The sequence below is a fragment of the Phyllobates terribilis genome, unplaced genomic scaffold (genome assembly GCF_046119375.1).
Source record: "Phyllobates terribilis strain yellow unplaced genomic scaffold, ASM4611937v1 Scaffold_3__8_contigs__length_932513732, whole genome shotgun sequence".
Classification (NCBI taxonomy): domain Eukaryota; kingdom Metazoa; phylum Chordata; class Amphibia; order Anura; family Dendrobatidae; genus Phyllobates; species Phyllobates terribilis.
In genome coordinates, this window is record NW_027362763.1 from 694,782,202 (window position 1) to 694,802,086 (window position 19,885).

At 46.4% G+C, this 19,885-nt stretch overlaps 1 protein-coding gene across 4 annotated transcripts in view; it reads left to right on the forward strand.

Moving 5' to 3' along the window:
- The window catches only part of EPRS1 (glutamyl-prolyl-tRNA synthetase 1), a 79,105-nt gene that overhangs the window by 20,271 nt on the left and 38,949 nt on the right, over positions 1–19,885 (forward strand). For all 4 annotated transcript variants that reach the window (XM_073671916.1, XM_073671919.1, XM_073671918.1 and 1 more), the window contains 6 exons: positions 3,407–3,517; positions 4,050–4,186; positions 7,848–8,055; positions 8,974–9,086; positions 9,259–9,376; positions 18,415–18,756. In XM_073671916.1, the coding sequence (XP_073528017.1) occupies positions 3,407–3,517; positions 4,050–4,186; positions 7,848–8,055; positions 8,974–9,086; positions 9,259–9,376; positions 18,415–18,756 (1,029 nt within the window). The remainder of the gene's footprint in view (positions 1–3,406; positions 3,518–4,049; positions 4,187–7,847; positions 8,056–8,973; positions 9,087–9,258; positions 9,377–18,414; positions 18,757–19,885) is intronic.

The following is a 19,885-nucleotide window of genomic DNA, read 5'->3' on the forward strand; positions in this document are numbered from 1 at the left end:
TTATTTGGCCTTTGGCATACTGCTTACAGTCGTGTAAGCGTACATTGCTTACTCCATCTTTTTTGCAAAAAAAAAAACACAATCACATCACTGTCGTGCTGAAGCGTCTCGCAGCTCTAGCTTAAAGTAAGTGTGGTCTACACGAGGTGCATTCACTGCCGTAGAGGCAGAATTGCTGGAAGTACACGTTATGTGACTGTTCACATCACCCTGTTGGTCATCATCGAATAGTACTTTTAAAAACAAGCACTTTTGCAATTTACTGCCTGTTAAAATTTTATGCCATTCTCGAGATATTAGTATTTTTCTTTTTGTTTACATCTCGTTGCCTTGGAGACCGACTGCCGCAGCTAGACAGTAGAACACGCTCAGTGCTTTCAAGCTCTTTTCCTTTTGAGCTTGTAAGCACTGTTTGGAAGCTGGCCAGGATCACTGAAGAAGCACGGTTACCTCCCAATCCCGGCTAGAGCTTGTAAGCACTGTTTGGAAGCTGACCAGGATCGCTGAAGAAGCACAGTTACCTTCAAATCCTGGCTTAGACAGCAGCGGTGGTCGTTTTCCTAGGCAACAAGAAAACAATAGAAAAATGTTAACTCAAAAATGGCTGAAAATTTTAATAAGCAGTAAATTGTAAAAGTGCCTGTTTTTACAAGCTCTATCCAACTATCCGTATACAAATATGGGAATGACTCCTTTAAAATCTATATGGACATAGCTGAGTACCAGTTTCACAATATTTGGAGCACATTTGCACAAAAATGGGGTGACTTTTTATTTTTTTTTTTAAAGAGCCGCAATAGATAAATCGCCCGAAAATATCTGGAAACACCCAAACCTAGCCCATATTATTGAACGTGAAAAAATATATATATAAAATAGACTTGATCAATGGCGAAAATCGAAAAACATATGAAAAAACGCTAACAACTAGATTAAAGGAAGGCACCAATGCTGTAATAAATTGGTCCCTTAAAAGGGTTGTCCAGGTTAGTTACGAAAGTCTGCAGTCAATCGGATTCCCGGTGCCAGCATCGGGAGTGTGTGGTCATGTGACTGCAAGTTTACTACATGCATGCTCCTGGTCACATTCCGACTAGACGTGCGCAGCCGGTCATTATTGGATCCATCAACAGCAGCTCATAGACTGCAGAAAGGCAAAACATACCTTGGCTATAAAACCAATGCTGGTGGTTGACGATTTGCTGAGAGCTGCCCTGAATGTGGCTCTGGGCGTCCCCCCACATACCTCCCCAATTATCTCCCCAAACACCTACCCGAATCTTAAGAGCGTCCATGAGACCGGCAGCCGTCCATGCAGTGAATGCACCTCGTCTACAGCGAATTTGCAGTGGTTTCTACGCCTCTCCCACAATATTAAAGCTACGAGAATTTGGTTGGTCCGGTGCAGAGCCCATTATCCCTAATATTGTAGCACATTTTCCAATGACCTCCGATTATTGTGAGCGTTGCTTAGTCCAGGGGTTTGTGATTGTGTTCTGCTCAGGGGCTGGCTGGATCACTGTCGATCGTGCTTCGATAACTCTCCAACAGCTCAGCCATCTTTACAGATTTCCGGTCCAGCCAGGCCCTGCACCACCTCCTCCTCGGTCTTGCAATCTTATTTTTTTTTTTTTTCTGCTTGACACTATACTGAAATGATCTCAACTTAGTTTTTGCCTGTTCAGCATGTGCCCTAATTCTTGTGGTCATTTTTAGTATTAATTTCTATGTATGCCATTAACTGGTCTTGAGTCTAGGCAGGAGGGTTAGCAGCGATCAAGAAAAAAAAAGAATTAAAAAAAAAATTGTTTTTTTTTTAAATGGCTATATATGTTTTTTTTGGTTAGAGTGCTTCAAATTCCCTACAAAACCATTGATTTAAATGATAAAATTCCAGCAGCCACCACTAGGGGGAACTGAAGGCATATTGGGCTGATTGTACTCAGTGTGCTCCTGAGCTCCCTCTAGTGGTGGCTGCAGACAGAATATTATCATTTATATATATATGGCTTTAAAAGGGATTTGGTGCTCTACCTGATATCCCAAATTCACTGCCAGTCCTGCCGCACTTAAGGATCAATTTGATACAGCAATGGAGCCCCCCACACTGGGTCGGAACATGACTAGTGATTTGTATGGAGGGGGCCGGCTTTCAGGCTCAGTGCAATACATAGGCCAACCTTCTTGGAGAAGGGCGCTGACTTAGCTAGTGCACAGAGCCAAGTGGTAAAGTACTACAATGGGGGGACCCCAGCCCACCATCACAAGTACACTCCTACTGTGCTGTTTCACTATCTCCTATTGAGTTGTATGGAGTGCAGTGCACATAGTCGTGCGCTGCTGCAAACTAACTCCTCACAGCCTTCGTGATTGGAGGTCGAGGGGTTTAAAGTGGACCTGTCATCAAACTTAACAATGCAAACTTATTAGGTAACTCTCTTAGACCTGATGAGACTGGTGTACTTAAAATGAAAGTCCATGTCTCACAATGTCTGTGTAATCCTGATATTAAAATAAGCATTTTATGAGTCCAGATAGGTGAGCGAGAACTCATGAGTCTAACTGCTGCAGATTGATCTGAACAGTGTGAGATCTCAGCAACAGCAGTGAGGAGGGACACTGAAGAGCTGTCAGTCAGACTAGATGGACGTAGATTCAGCAGCAACAGGGAGGAGGGACATTGAGGAGCTGTCAATCTAAGTAGGTGAGATTCAGCATAAGCAGTGAGGAGAGGCACCGAGGAGCTGTAAGACTACATGGATGTAGATTCAGCAGCTGTAAATCAGGTTAGATGGGTTTAGATTCAGCAGCTTGTAGGAGGGACACTGAGGAGCTGTCAAGCTTAGTGACTAAAGATTCACCAGCAGCAGGGAGGAGAGACACTGAGGTGGTGTAAATGAGGCTAGATGGGTTTCGATTCAGCAGCAGGGAGGAGGGACACTGAGGAGCTGTCAGAAAACATTGACCTAGATTCAGCAGCAGCGGGGAGGAGGGACACTGAAAAGCTGTCAGTCTAGGTTTGGGGTGACTTAGTTTAAGCTTTTGGTATTGATTATCCAGCCATTTTGTCATGGATTTTCACAGTAGGAGCTAGTAGATCTGTATAATGTATGCCGTTTGTACTGGTATACTGGTGACAGATCTGCTTTAAGTTCCCTTAGTTTAGTGAACGGTTGGAATAATTCCTTTTACGGATAAGTAAACTGCAGAAATCATGAAGATCTAGTGCAGGGAGATCTCTTTAGAGGTTGGAGATTTCTCCTTTTCTGGAGACCCCGTTGAGCGTCCGCAATCCTCCACCGACACTTCTGTTCTGAGCACTCAAGACCAGTAAATGTCCCGCCTTATACATGGTAAGAAAAGTACATGCCCGCATCTCACCGCCTCGTGTGTTTGCCTCCGCCAGGTGATTGACCCTATCGCCCCGCGGTACAACGCTTTGCTGAAGAGCCAAGTCGTTCCTGTCAACATCCCAGGAGCTCAGGAAGGAGTCACCGAAGTGGCCAAGCACCCAAAGGTTTACATGTGCTATCATTCTTTTTAAAGCTTTAGAAAATCCCTATTTGTTAGGTAGGGTACCCAAATTCCCATTGATCAAACAGTGTCCCCCTTCAGATTCCTCCTGAGATCATCTGTAATCTGTAGAGACACCTGGCAGTGTTTAATTTCTCTGCAGCTCCCCCGCAGGGATAACTAGGTATTACACAGTGCTCATTCACACTAGTGAGTTGGACTGGACAGATCTTGCATTTCACGGACTGAGCAATATAAATCCGTCCATTAGATTCCTCATTAATATTAATTTGCAGTTGGAGTTTGGAGGATGAAAGTTTAATCCTCTTTTGCAGAAAATTTCAGCAATTTTCTCATATTCTTTTTCCCAACATTTATCAATGTATTTGCTCCTTTTTGGGCGCGTTTTACTCCAAAGCAACATCTGATTTGCTGTGGGGTTTGTCACAGTTGTGCCTTGGCAATGATGCTTTGCTGCAGTGTATCAGCGCAGGTAAAATTGTAAAATGCTTTTTTTCTTTTCCCCACTTCTCCAGAATGCGGAGGTCGGTGTGAAATCTGTATGGTACGGCCCCCGAGTCCTTATAGAAGGGGCCGATGCTGAGACTTTGTCTGAGGGAGAGATGGTCACCTTTATCAACTGGGGGAATCTCATCATCACCAAAATCCACCGGTAAGACACCTTTAAAAAGAATTTAAAGGGCCGCTGCTTATTTCCACAATGGCAGTTGAGCCGCACAGGTGACATTGTGTTGTGCGTACCTCTATGATGGGAAAGTATCATGCGACAGCTCTATACTGAATAGGTACCTGCCGATTGTGCTGATGTGACCTCATTTCCCAATGCAAAAGTGAGCGGCATCAGACAACCCCTCTTAAAAGGATTCGGTTGCTCACCATTAAAGGGATATTCCCATCTCCTATTTCAATATGTTGTAGGTGTAATTATAATAAGATTAGCAAATACCGTATTTTTCGGACCATAAGACGCACTTTTTTCCTCCAAAATTTTGGAGGAAAATGGGGGGTGCGTCTTATAGTCCGAATGTTGGGGGGGGGGTGTATATTTATTTATGTGGGGTGTGGGAGAGCGGTATCGGTGGAGGAGCAGGGCACAGGAGACAGCAGCCGCCCGCTGCAGCCTACACTGTCCCCGCTGCTAAAGAAAATGAATATTCACTGCTCCCAACGCCCATGAGGCGTGGGGAGCACTGAATATTCATGCTCCTTAATAGCGGTATACAGTGTAGCCGCGCTGCGGCGGCTGCTGCTGCCGGCTATCTCCTGTGCCCGCTCTTAAAGGGCATGAATATTCAACCTCTCTCCACGCCCATGGGTGTGGGGAGGGGTGAATATTCATGCCCTTTAATGAGCGGGCACAGGAGATAGCCGGCAGCAGCCGCATCGCGGCTCCGCTGTGTGCCGGCTATGAAGGACAGTGAAGTCACTGCTCCCCTCGCACACAGTCCCGCCGTGGGGAGCAGTGACTTCCGGCAGCTGATCTCTCCATGTGAGCCGCACATGGCAGTGACATCATGCGTAACTCGCATGGAGAGATCAGTGCAAGCAGACCGGACGCAGCGCTGGAGGAGAGAGAAGAGAGGTGAGTATGAGTGTTTATTTTTTTTAATGTGCAGCCTGATGGGGATTAGGGGGACCATGCATACCAGGACAGGGATGAGGGGTGCCTGCATACCAGGACAGGTATTAGGGGTGCCATGCATACCAGGATAGGGATTAGGGGTGCCATGCATACCAGGATAGGGATTAGGGGTGCCATGCATACCAGGATAGGGATTAGGGGTGCCATGCATACCAGGACAGGGATGAGGGGTGCCAAGCATACCAGGACTGGAATGAGGGGTGCCATGCATACCAGGACAGGGATTAGGGGTGCCTGCAAACCAGGACAGGGATTAGGGGTGCCTGCAAACCAGGACAGGGGTTAGGGGTGCCTGCAAACCAGGACAGGGGTTAGGGGTGCCTGCAAACCAGGACAGGGGTTAGGGGTGCCTGCAAACCAGGACAGGGGTTAGGGGTGCCTGCAAACCAGGACAGGGGTTAGGGGTGCCTGCAAACCAGGACAGGGGTTAGGGGTGCCTGCAAACCAGGACAGGGGTTAGGGGTGCCTGCAAACCAGGACAGGGGTTAGGGGTGCCTGCAAACCAGGACAGGGGTTAGGGGTGCCTGCAAACCAGGACAGGGGTTAGGGGTGCCTGCAAACCAGGACAGGGGTTAGGGGTGCCTGCAAACCAGGACAGGGGTTAGGGGTGCCTGCAAACCAGGACAGGGGTTAGGGGTGCCTGCAAACCAGGACAGGGGTTAGGGGTGCCTGCAAACCAGGACAGGGGTTAGGGGTGCCTGCAAACCAGGACAGGGGTTAGGGGTGCCTGCAAACCAGGACAGGGATTAGGGGTGCCTGCAAATCAGGACAGGGATTAGGGGTGCCTGCAAATCAGGACAGGGATTAGGGGTGCCTGCAAACCAGGACAGGGACTAGGGGTGCCTGCAAACCAGGACAGGGACTAGGGGTGCCTGCAAACCAGGACAGGGACGAGGGGTGCCATGCATACCAGGACAGGGACGAGGGGCGCCATGCATACCAGGACAGGGACGAGGGGCGCCATGCATACCAGGACAGGGACGAGGGGCGCCATGCATACCAGGACAGGGACGAGGGGCGCCATGCATACCAGGACAGGGACGAGGGGCGCCATGCATACCAGGACAGGGACGAGGGGCGCCATGCATACCAGGATAGGGACGAGGGGCGCCATGCATACCAGGATAGGGACGAGGGGCGCCATGCATACCAGGATAGGGATGAGGGGCGCCATGCATACCAGGATAGGGATGAGGGGCGCCATGCATACCAGGATAGGGATGAGGGGCGCCATGCATACCAGGATAGGGATGAGGGGCGCCATGCATACCAGGATAGGGATGAGGGGCGCCATGCATACCAGGATAGGGATGAGGGGCGCCATGCATACCAGGATAGGGATGAGGGGCGCCATGCATACCAGGATAGGGATGAGGGGCGCCATGCATACCAGGATAGGGATGAGGGGCGCCATGCATACCAGGACAGGGATGAGGGGTGCCATGCATACCAGGATGGGGATGGGGACCACATATAAAAGGAAGGGGGGCGATATATATATCTGGATGGGGGATATTGTTAGAATTGGAGGACATTACCCCTATACCAGTGTCAGCAGAAGACCCCCTCCCCCTTAAAAGTGCATAATGACCTTGACATTTTTGCTTAAATTTTAATTTTTTTATTTTCCTCCTCTAAAACCTAGGTGCGTCTTATAGTCCGAAAAATACGGTGCCACCAATTAAAAAATTTGTATAGTTCTTCTGATTCGCTAAGTCGCTAACCCCATGTGCAGGGCCTTACAGTAGCCAAGTTATCCATGGTTACAACCACTCATATAGTGACAGTTAGTTGCTAATGGTTGTAACCATGGATATGTAATCTACTACAATGCCCTTCACATGGGATAAGTGACATAGAAATGTAGTATAGTTCTCCTGATAATTGATGTCAGTTATCCCCATGTGAAGGGCATTGCTGTAGCTTAGATAGTTGCTAGTGGTTGTAACCATCTAAGTCACTGCAATGCCCTTCACATTGGGTTCACAAAGCCTTTCTACATTTCTATGTCACTTACCCCATGTGCAGGCATTGCAGTAGCTCAGATATCCATGGTTACGACCACTAGCAACTAACTGTCACTATGTCAGTGGTTGTAACCATGGATACCTTAGCTACTGTAATGCCCTGCACATAGGGTAAGCGACTTAGTGAATCAGAAAAACCATACTACATTTCTAATTGGAAGCATTTGCTAATGTTGTTATTATTACACCAACTACATATTGGGATAGGATCTTGAAGATGGCACCTGTGGTTAGCCAGACTTGGGAAATCTAGCGTTATATGGCGGCCATTCAGATGGATACCTGTCCCTGTTAAAGTTATAGGTACACAGTACTTGTATGGCGTAAATTTTCTGTACTCCCTTTTTTTTTTCCTTAAGGAGGATAGTACTAACATTGTAGATGAGATTTTACAAAATTGCATCCACTCGTGTAAATTTTGCTTCACAAAGGGTGAAATCTACTGCAAGTCCGCTGCGTATCTGCAACGAAATCTGCTCCGTTTTGTGCTGATTTTTGCCGTCGCGCAAAGGTCAAAGCCATGTGCAGATGTACCCTAACACAAACCCGCCAGAGAGCCGCACGTTCATACGTCGGAGGCCTCATTTAATTCTGCTTTGGGTACTGTTAATTTAGACCTTGACCGTCCAGTTTCTCCTCTGTAGAGACTCCAGTGGGAAGATAACGTCTCTCGATGCCCAACTCAGCTTGGAAAACAAAGACTACAAGAAAACCACCAAGATAACGTGGCTGGCCGACACGCCTAAAGCGCCAATAATCCCAACAATTTGCGTCAACTACGACCATCTGATCACAAAACCCGTCCTGGGGAAAGAAGAAGACTTCAAACAGTACATTAACAGGAGCAGCAAGGTGACCTCGACCGTCCTGGCCACAAAACACTTATTACTGAGCGTTAAAAAAAAAATAGTTTTTATGTACATTTTAATGGCGGGTCTCAATATGGGAGAATAAAGGGGTATCCCCAGAATCTAAAGTTCTGTCGTATCCATAGGATAGAGAATAACTTACTGATTGATAGCGAACCGACTCGCCACTTAGTGTAGGATAGGCGCACATGCCCGACCTCTGCTCCATCCATCATCTGTGGGACTGCAGGGTACGGCACTCGTCTACTTTCGACTGCCCTCGTCTCCAGTATTTGGCCACGTCGACATCACTGCAGCCAATCTCTGAGCACCGCATCTTTGCCGTGTAGACGGTGTGAACCTCTGCGCTCACCGATTGGCTGCAGCGATGTCGACGTGATGTAATTGCTGCAGCCAAATAATGGAGTAATGGAGATGGGGTGGAGGGGCGGCAGAGACTTTGCACTGGACCCGGGGTGGATGATTAGGGTTCAGTTTGTATTTTTTGTTGTTTTTTTTTGTTTTACAATGAACTTTACAAAAGTTTTCAGAAAAGGGGACAGCTCCTTTTAATCAGTTGATTGTTGGAAGAACCCCGAGACATATGTCCATGGTATGTTTTCGTAAGGAAAAGCCCACCCGTATATATCTGTGAAATGACTTTCACAATGCTAACTGTCTCCCGACATTGGACTATGGCGGAGATGTCAATCACGTCGATGTTCTACCCCTCCCATTCGCTGAGATGCCCAGTATTGTAAATATTGGGTTGCAATTAATACCTATTAAAACTGTGAACACTGGGAACCGTCCCCCCAACAAAGGCTCCAAGAAAGAGATTTTACAGCGAGTACCCAAAATCCTCTTTTTTTTGGTAAAGGTCCACTTGTGTTCTCACTGATTACATTGTGTTCCTTTTCAGCAAGAAGAAGTGATGCTCGGAGACCCCTGTCTGAAGACCCTGAACAAAGGAGACATCATCCAGCTGCAGCGGAGGGGCTTTTATATTTGTGATGAGACGTATGAGCCCATCAGGTGAGAAATAATCCATTGATTGGAACCAGACATGTTTGGTTTTTTAATGACCCCCCTAATCTTGGATGTGCAGAAATTGGTAGTCGTCATATATGATTTAATTTAATTTTCCACTTTTCTGTTAACAATTCCCAGACCTTTCTCTTATTGACTCGTCTTTTACGTCTCTCAGCCCCAACAGCTGCAAGGAGGCTCCGTGTGTCCTGATCTACATCCCAGACGGGCACACCAAGGAGATGCCAACGTCTGGCTCCAAGGAGAAAACGAAATCCGCCGGTGTCAAGAAAGAAGTAAGTGGAAGACTAGGTGATGAAATGCTCCATTTAGGAAACCCATTTTTAATGTCTTGGAGAAGCCCCCTTTTTTTTTTTGCGCTTCTGTTTTTTTCCTCCTTCTTCTTCCAAGAACCATAACTTTTTAACTCTTTATTTTTCTGTCTGCATACTCATGATGACTTTTTTTTTTTTTTTTTTTTAGCAGGACCTATTGCAGTTTTGAATAACACAATTCACTTTACAATATAATGCACTGAGAAATAGGAAAAAAATTCCAAGTGCGGCAGAATAAACAACGAAGGAAAAAAAATACAAAACCCAAAAAACATTTCTGCCATTGTTTGCTTTTTTTTTTTAGATTTATTTTTACAATGTTCACTTTTTGGTGAAAATAACCCGATAACTTTAAAAATTTCAAGTTTATATAGTTTTTTTATTTAAAGAAATGAAAATATTTTTCATATTCTATAAATTTGGACAGTTACGCACTTGATAATACCAAATGTTATTTTTTTATTTTAGATTTCTGTATTTGTATTATGAGAAATTTGGGGTGCTCTAAATATATAATATATATATATATATATATTTAAAATATTACTTTTTTTTTTTTTTTTTTTTTTTTTTTTTTACCATTTTTAATTAGACCCCTTAGTGGACTTGACCCTACAATCAAACTTATGGTGTAATGTCTTCTACAGGATATATATATATATATATATATATATATATATATATATATATATATATATATATATATATATATATATATATATATATATATATATTTTGTGGGGGTCGTGATGACATTCCACTCGTCCTCCAGTCACTCCAAATTCAAACTATGAGCATGGGTCAACCATTCAAAGAATGAGTCAGACAACAAGCTGGTTCAAGCTCAGAGCATGCTCAGAAGACTACTACAGTCAACGTCCTCAGCAATGTTCTGCCTTTATTTTTACATACACAAATCTAAATACACTACATAATGGGAGGGAAAAGGGGTTGTCCGGGGCGGGGTAAACCATGAAAGTCCAGTGTCTGGCCACTCCTGATTGGTCCACATCTCCTTATCTCAGTCTCTGGGCAGATATTGCAGCCGTCAGCTTATAATCTTGTTTCGTTTCTCTGAAATAAGTCCTGGCAACACTGGAAATGTCTTAGTTTAAGTTTCGATTTGAGTATTACGTAGCAAGGAAAGCTTATTGTTATATGACACAAAATGGTGGTTAGTACATTAGCAAAAAAGCGTATAAAAGTTACAAGAATATAAAAGTTACAAATATATATATTCTCTTTTTCCCCGACATTCCCCCCTAAACACTAAGCTTTCCTTTGCTTCGGGGCCTTTGAGACTGTCCATGTGTGGGGAGAGGGGAGGTGGATTTCTTCACCCAATCATCTTAGAAGCTGCCCCCTTATGGGACGCCCCCAGACAATCGAGCCCTATCCTGGATGACACATGGAGTTCTCCCAACTGATCCTAAACTGAATCTTTCAATTGGACTTTGTTATGGGGGGGTCTGGTCAGACTTGTTCAAAGGAGTGTATTTCTCTATATAAGGGGACTATGCAGCACAGGACCACCAGGCCCAATACTAGTAGACCTCCCATTACTAGACAAACTTGTTGGAAAAATCCCTTGAGCCCTCCCAACCAACTTGAGAAGAAGGAGATATCTACCCCTGTGTGGTAGCTGTCCACCCTGGGACAGACAGTAAACATATGGAAAGGATATAGAAGAAGGTAGTCATCTTTTATAGACTCGTTCTGTCTCTCTTGCAGTGGGAGGTGTGAATCCAGGTGCTCCTGCCCTCAAGCTTCAGAGCCGTCAGGGTGGTGAGAAGCACAGTGTACGGTCCCTCGAACCGCGGCTGGAGGCAGTCTTTCCAGACAAACTTCTTCACATACACTAGATCGCCTGGGGTGAAATCATGTACTGCATCACCTGTAGATTCTGGGAGAGAAGCAGATACTGGAGAGCGGGTGTTAGTCAATTCTCTAGACAAAACAATCACAAATTTTACCACTCTATCATGTGTTTCAGACAACTCTTGGGGCCTAATCTCTCCTATCTTGGGTGGGGTCCTAAACAAAATTTTATAGGGAGTCAGCCCATGTTTGGCCTGAGGAGTGTGTGTGATATGATACAATACTATGGGGAGTAGGTCGGGCCAGGGGAGGGGATGATCTTAGGTCATTTTCAAGAGCTGGGTCTTGAGTGTGGAATTCATTCTTTCCACTTTGCCTGAACTGGCAGGATTGTATGGAGTGTGGAGGCCCAAATCTGTTCCCAACATGTTCCAGAGTTCTTCGTAGATATTTGCTGTGAAAGCTGGTCCTTGGTCCGATTCTATGACTTGGGGAACTCCAAATCTGCAGGCAATTTCGGTGATCAGTTTCTTGGCTGTGACTTTAGCAGTCATGTTGACAACCGGGTAGGCCTCGGGCCAGGCTGAGAACATATCCACGGCTACCAAAACGTACTCCTATTTTCTTGCTTTAGACATTTGGATATGGTCGACTTGTATTCTCTGCCAAGGGTAGTCTGGTTTAGCCAGGTGTTGGAGAGGGACCCGTGCCGTACACGTTGGGTTGCAGGTAGCGCAGACAGAGCAGGATTTTGAGTACGCAGTCACAGTGGAAGAGATTCCGGGTGCAAAGTACAGTTTCTTGATACATGCCAAGGCTTGATTCTTTCCTCTGTGTGTAGGCCCGTGAGCCCATGCTGCCGCAGCTGAGTACATGCGTCTAGGCAAGCAAGGCTTCCCATCCACTTGGTAAAGAGTCGAGTTGACCTTTGAATCTTTGCGACCTGCCAGCACGGCTCCTGCCGCTTTCCATTGCTTGACTTCTTCAGTGGGGGTCTCCCTTTGTTCCTCACACAATTTTTCTTCAGGCATCCTGACCCCCCTGGATTCCATTCGTGTCTCCGCTGGACTTGTATGGTCTTCCGCCGGCTGTTCCTTGGCTCTTGCTCTAGTGAGCGCCACAGCTACGGTTTGCAGAGTCTCTCCCATCTCTTCTTCCTTTTCCTGCCACTTTGATGACACATTCTCCACTGCTGCAGTCTTGGCTGCTTGGTCAGCTAGGTGATTGCCCCTGGCTTCTCTGGATTCTAGTCTTCCATGAGCCTTGACCTTCATAACAGCAACCTAAATGGGTAGTTCCAGGGCCTTCATTAGGGCCTTAATCCATGAGACATGTTTCACTGGTGTACCTGCAGCTGTGATGAATCCTCTAGACTTCCACAAGAGTCCAGAATCATTGCAAATTCCATGTCCATACCTGGAATCGGTATATACATATTCGCCTTTGTTCCTGCTGCCAGGTGGCAGGCCTCTGTGAGAGCCACAAGTTCAGCTTCTTGTGCAGACATGTATGGTGGTAGAGCTTCAGCCTCGAGGACTGTTAGGTCTGTTGTGACAGCATATCCCGTGTGGAACCTCCCTTGAGGGTCTGCGAAACGGGATCCATCAGTCCATAGGTGCAAGGCAGGGTCTGCGAGCGGATGTGCCACCATATTCTCTGGAGCAGAAGTCTCTTCCTGCAAAATTTTTATACAATCATGAGGTTCCACCAATGGATCTTCACCCTCTTCACCTTCCCCCCTAGAAGGTGGAAGCAAAGTGGCAGGATTGATAGTCAGACATCTGGTAAATGTTATATTGGAGGGCAACAATAGGGAACACTGCAGCCGCAGGTGTCTTTGGTTGGTTAGATGTTTCGGAGATGTTTGTTGCAGAACAGCTGAGAGATCATGGCCGGCCTGTATAACTAGATCATGTCCAAGGACGATATCAGCTGACTTGTCAAAAAGGATGTGAGCAGCGTGGACCGCCTTAAGGCACGTGGGGGCAGTTCGGGCGACAGGGTCCAGGCGGGCTGAGTAGTAGCCCAAAGGCCAATACTTATGATAATAGCGTTGTGCTAGAATTCCAGAGGCATGACCTTCCGATTCCGAGACAAAAAGGTGAAATGGCTGAGTATAGTCCGGTAAGCCCAAGGCCGGGGCAGAGACAACAGCCTGTTTAAGGCGGTCAAAACATAGTCTGTGTTGATGAGAAACACGTGGATCTTCAGCATGAAACCAAACTGAGCCTTCATTCTTGAGACAGTCGTACAGAGGTTGCATGAGCTTTGAGGCATCAGGGATCCATTGCCTGCAGTAAGTGATGAGGCCAAGGAAAGTCTGCATAGCGGAGTAGGTGGTTGGGAAGGTGATATCCATGATGGCTTGTTTTCTTTCTTCAGTCAGATGTCTAGCACCTTGTGATATACAATGTCCGAGGAAAATGACCTTGGGCAGACACCATTGGACTTCGCCTTTCGAGACTTTACAGTTAGCTGAGTGAAGAAACCAGAGAAGGGATACTGACATCTCTGGCAAATTTTCTTCAGTGCCACAGAGTAAAAGATCATCCACATACTGTAGAAGGGTGACCTGAGGGTTCTCTTGAACCCATGGCTCCAGAATAGACTTTATAGAATGAGTGAATTGGTTAGGAGAGTTCTGGGCTCTTTGAAAGGTGAAAACAAAAAGAAACCACGAATCTTCATGTAAGGGTATACTGAAGAAGGCGTTGGCCAGATCTAACACCGTAAACAAAGTGGCCGTTGGAGGCAGCTGAGACAAGAGGGTGTTTGGGTTGGGTACCACTGGAGTTTCTAAAATGGTAGCTGCATTGACGGCTCTGAGATCCTGAACCAACCGGTATTTTGGAGGCTCTCCTGGAGCGGTTTTCCTTTTTACAGGAAAGAGGGGTGTATTGCATGGAGATACACATCTGACAAGGACTCCTGATTCCAGGAGGGAAACGATTTGGGTACCCAAGTGTTGTTCTTGTGCAGCCTTGAGGGGGTATTGTGGCAACCGTGGATACCTGTGTCCAGGCTTGAGGTGTACTCGGACCGGGGGAACCTGCAGGAGGCCGACGTCCTCTGGCCCACTGGACCACAGAGAGTTAGGTTGTATGGTCATCATCATGAGAGGGAAGGCTTTAAGAACACAGCGGTCTTCAGTCCCTTGTTCGGAATGAGGGTCCCGCAAAAGAAGCTCCATACCATGGTTTCCGAAGGTAATTATTGCCTTCATCCGCTCTAAGAGATTGGTTCCCAACAGATTGACAGGACAAGTTTCAGAGACCAAGAATCTTGTGAGTACTCCGGTGAACGGTCCTGCAGACACAGGGACTGTGAGTGGAGAGGAAATATGTTGGCCTTCCACCCCAACACAGGTGAGGGTATCCGGTGATAGGGATACAGAAGGAGGGAGCTGTGCAGAGGAAATGACAGATGTGGCCGCCCCAGTGTCCACCAGGAACTCCAGTGGTTGATGGTTCACCTGTAAAGTGACAGTCTCTGAGGATGTGGTCAAGGCTACCACACTCCCAACATAACATTCATCCTTCAGAATCACGAGGTTGTCTTCTGTTTCTAGATGATCCCTTGTCATCTCTTCTGTCTTGTCTTCTATATGTGGGAGGAGTATCATCACCTGTGCCTTTAACCATTACCCACTTGATTCTATGTTGGTTGCCAGGGAGGGGGTGGGTAGCTTTCTTGAGCTTGATATACCATGGCAGGAGCGGTTTTCTTCTTTGGCTTAGTATCCTTTTCCATTTTTAGCATTGATTTTTGGAAAGCTTTAACGATATCCACCGCGTCGTTGAAAGAAGAAGAACGAATCTCGGGCCGTACTCTCAGGACTTCATCTCTGAGAGCGTCTTGTAGGCCATCTATTAGGGCCTGAACCAACAGGGCGGCCTGCGTCTTGACGTGAGGACTGTATCCAAGATCCTCAAAATGCATGCTGAGTCTTGCAGCATATCTTTCCACAGATTCATCAGGGTCTTTTTGAACATCTTGTACAGACCCAGCTTGATCTGACAAGCGATCCTGAGCCCAGACTTTTAACTGTTTCATGTATTCTAGGCCGGATTCATACGTACTAAGGGGTCCTGCTTTTGTGGAATCCATAGCCTTTTGAAAGCTCTCCGTTTTCGGCTAAGTGAGCCTGGCATTCTGCAGCCAGAGTAGAACCAGCAGCAAGGGCAATTTTACGAACCAATCCTCCAGCATGGCTCATACAGGTGTTTGCAGGGTTGACTATGGCCCCCACCCGATGTGTAAGGATGTCACCATAGCCTATTGACAGAGTGACAGGGCGTCCTGATGGGTCTACTAGGTTCCGGGAGCGGCAGGGGTCCCAGACTTCTGAGGGGCTGGGGGGGTGGTGCTCTTTCAGCAGTTGCTTGGAGCAAGGGCCGGAGTATGGGCAATGAATGTGGGGCGGAGGATGCCATAGGAAACGTATGGGGTAAAGGGGGGGGGGGCTGGAGTATCTTGAGCCCATCCCTCATCTGGCTCCGTATCGTCTTGAGTAACAGTATGTTGGCGGAGGGAGAGCAGTCTGGCCTGAAATTCTGGGGGGGGTTGAGGAGGATATCCCCAGGGTTGTGGGTGACTCCCATAGGAAACAGGGGAAGCGTCTCAGCATCGTGGACTGGAGCAGAGGGTATCACATTAGTTTCAGATGGGTACTCTGGGACTACGGGCTTTTCCACCTGTGCTGGTGGCTGGTAATATGCACCGGACGGATCTAGTAGTGGATATAGGCTGGATTGGGGCTTTCCGGGCCTCCCACAACAAGTAAGAGGTGTAGCAAGATGGCCGTGGGAGGGAGGAGTTAAAATGGAAGTGGGATTATTCTTGGAGGCAGGAAAAGGTGTAGTAAGATGGCCGTTGGAGGGAGGAGGTGGGAGTGGGGGTGGGATTGTTCTTGGGGGCAGGGAAAGGTGTAGTAACAGGCATCAACGGGGTTACGGCCAATTTGAGGGCACATAACAAATCACAATCTGCAGCTTTCATGTATCCGAACAAAGGCTCGGCATTCTCTGTTCCCCCCTGCACCATCTACTCTAAGATGTGCCTGAGCCTGATGCAAAAGTCGTCACCCAACTTTCCCAACTTCTGTGTAACACATTCTTTCCAAACTGAAGACTAAAGCCTGCCTGTACTGGATAAGCTTATCATGTTATACAAATTCCTAACATTCTTCTTGCCTTCCCGTAACTCCACTAATTGGCTTAACTCCTACAGCAGCATTCCGCAACTTACGAGATCTTTCAAATTTGAATATACACAACATTTTCTTATAGAATGCAATGATCTGTCGCGACTCAGATCACTGGTGCAGCCGACAGGTCGCCACTCGTCAGTGTAGAGTACACCTCTCAATACACTGATAAGACAGAGAGTAACCTCTCAATCTGTCCCTTCCCTAACCTTGAATGGCGACTTTACAGTACGACTCACCACGGCACCCTGACAGCAGAACCCCTCCTTATGAGGTTTCTCTGTATAAGACGAAGAGCACCTCTCAATTCGTCTTCTTTCCTACTACGGCACCACCCGTCAGTGTAGAGTACACCTCTCAATACACTGTTTCCTAACCTTGACTTTACAGCAGTCTCTGTATTAGACGAAGAATACTCCTCAATTCGTCACAGATTCTGACAGCACAACACCTTACACTACAATTCAGGAATGCTTTGAAACTTCGACTATCAGTTACGGGAGGCAGCTATCTAAGAAAAGTACAGTGACCGGGGGAGGAGGAGGTGGTGTGCACACGAGCACGCGCAGGCATGCGACGTCACTCGGTTTAACACTTGCTGGTTCAGGACGTGGTGCGGGACGCCCAAGGTCTCACCACTCGACCGGTCACCCACCCAGATCCAACCTGACAATCCCACAGAAACCGCTGCGGCTGACACACAGGCAAGTGAGACATATAAAATACATCTCAACTTACCGTGTTCGATGGAGGTTGATCAGGCCTCAAATTCAGCCACCGCGGTCACCACCAGGGAAGTCAGCAATATGGGTCCGGGAGGGCGGCGTACCGCTAGCCACGCCCCACGTTGGGCGCCATTTGTGGGGGTCGTGATGACATTCCACTCGTCCTCCAGTCACTCCAAATTCAAACTATGAGCATGGGTCAACCATTCAAAGAATGAGTCAGACAACAAGCTGGTTCAAGCTCAGAGCATGCTCAGAAGACTACTACAGTCAACGTCCTCAGCAATGTTCTGCCTTTATTTTTACATACACAAATCTAAATACACTACATAATGGGAGGGAAAAGGGGTTGTCCGGGGCGGGGTAAACCATGAAAGTCCAGTGTCTGGCCACTCCTGATTGGTCCACATCTCCTTATCTCAGTCTCTGGGCAGATATTGCAGCCGTCAGCTTATAATCTTGTTTCGTTTCTCTGAAATAAGTCCTGGCAACACTGGAAATGTCTTAGTTTAAGTTTCGATTTGAGTATTACGTAGCAAGGAAAGCTTATTGTTATATGACACAAAATGGTGGTTAGTACATTAGCAAAAAAGCGTATAAAAGTTACAAGAATATAAAAGTTACAAATATATATATTCTCTTTTTCCCCGACAATATATATATATATATATATATATCTGAGAAGAACATAAAATACTTTTTAGATCTCCCCTTAAAAAGGAGTTTGGAACATGTGGTTATTTTAAAAGGATAGTCCAATTAAGCAAAATGATGCTAATGTGCTTTAATATAGTAAGTTATACAACTTTATAATTTGCTTCTGGTTGCCCAGGTGACCTGAACATCAGATATGTCCTCTGGTTGTGGGTTCGGCGGATCCACTTGAGGTTGATAGCTGAAAATCGGGGGTCCTGTGATAATAGAAGTACAATAATAAGTTGTATAATATTTTTTTTTATTAGGGACACATCTAAACACTTATTTTTAACATGTTAAACCATAGAGAAATGACTACAGGCCAAATGCCATACCCAGGGCATTTTGCAATCATGAGCCCTAAGATAAATTTTAAAGGGGGTTGTCCAGGACATATACAGACATGACCTAATGGGTCATCAATGTCAGATTGATAGGGGGTACTACAGCTGTACCCCCCGATCAATCCTGTTCTATGGATACAATCAGTGTCTCAGTTTCTGGACCCCCTATAAGTACAACGTCTCTTAATTTGTCACTTATTTCCTTCACAGACAAAGGCAAAACCCACCGAAGCCGCGGTGAATGATGCCCCCGTGTCAGCAGCAGCAGCAGCAGACCCCTCTGTTCTCTACAACAAGGTTACAGCTCAGGGAGACCTCGTCCGGGATCTCAAAACCAAGAAAGCCGAAAAAGCTGAAATCGACGCGGCCGTTAAAGCTCTCCTGTCACTTAAAGCTGAATATAAGCAGGCGACTGGTCAGGACTATAAACCTGGAAACGTGCCTCCATCACAGAGCATCCCCGCTTGTGGTGGTGACGCCAAAGCCACTTATGACCGGGTGTCCGAACAAGGGGAGACGGTGCGTCGGCTAAAGGCTGAGAAGGCGCCAAAGGTAAGGCGAAAAGGAGCCGTTCACGCCAGGCACCCAGCTCGCCGAGAGTTGTTCTCAATCTTTCCTCAAGTCCTGAGAGGCCAATCTTGCTTTGCTGCTTTTTGGCCTTTTTTCCCCCACTCTTTTAAAGGGATCGTCCACGACTTTAAAACACATTCAAAATGGGTGAAGGGTGGTGGGAAAAAAATTATTGATGCCTCCCAGACTGACGTCGCTTCTCCGCACTGTATCCCCTTTCCAATCTCCTGGCTTTTTTTTTTTCTCTGATGGACAGCATCATATGTCCACTGCAGCCAATCAGTGTCCGCCGTCTGAGCTACAAGGCACAATCTCTCTTCTTGCTTAGGCAGAATGTGAAAGCTGTACCCAGTCATTGACCGAAAAAATCCAACATGCCCAACCTGTGTTTTGGACATTGGTTGACACTCACAATCAATTGTTTCGCCGACTATTGTTTATTCTGTATAAATTTGTAAAGTGCTGCGGAATATGTTGACGCTATAAAAATAAAAATTATTATTATACTGGTCGACATCGACCATTTCATGGGAGTTTTATCCCAAGTTGAAAAAAGATCCTTTTAGAAAGTGTTTTAATATAGTGGACGAACCCCTCTATGGCTTTACACAAGGATGTTATCGGGATCCTTTTAAGGGTCTCCAAAAATAAGGGATTTTATAAAATTGGGCCAAGAGCAAAGAATGGTAGAAAATGCAGAAATGACCTTTACTTACTCTTAACTTAATATTAACCCCAAAAAAAAAGGGGGAGGGAAAAAAAAAAGAATTCCAAAGAGTCCAGTGCAGGACAACCCTTCTAATACCGAAGGTAATGACAGGCTACCCATCACTCACGTGACCACTGCAGCCAGTCAGTGGCCTTGTCGATCACATGCAGTGGTCATGTGAAGGATGGTCGAGACACTATAAGGGGTCAGTAATGCTTGTTTCCTTGTTTTAGAACCTTCTCTATCCTGTGACTACTTTTGAAAAGTCCCCAGAAGACCCCCTTCTACTCCTCTTTATGTAAATTACTTGGTGTCTTAAAGGGGATCCTCCAGCGCCCCTCTCTGTAGCATCATTGGTGATGGTGAGGTCAGATACGTTCACGAAATCTGCCAGTCTACTGA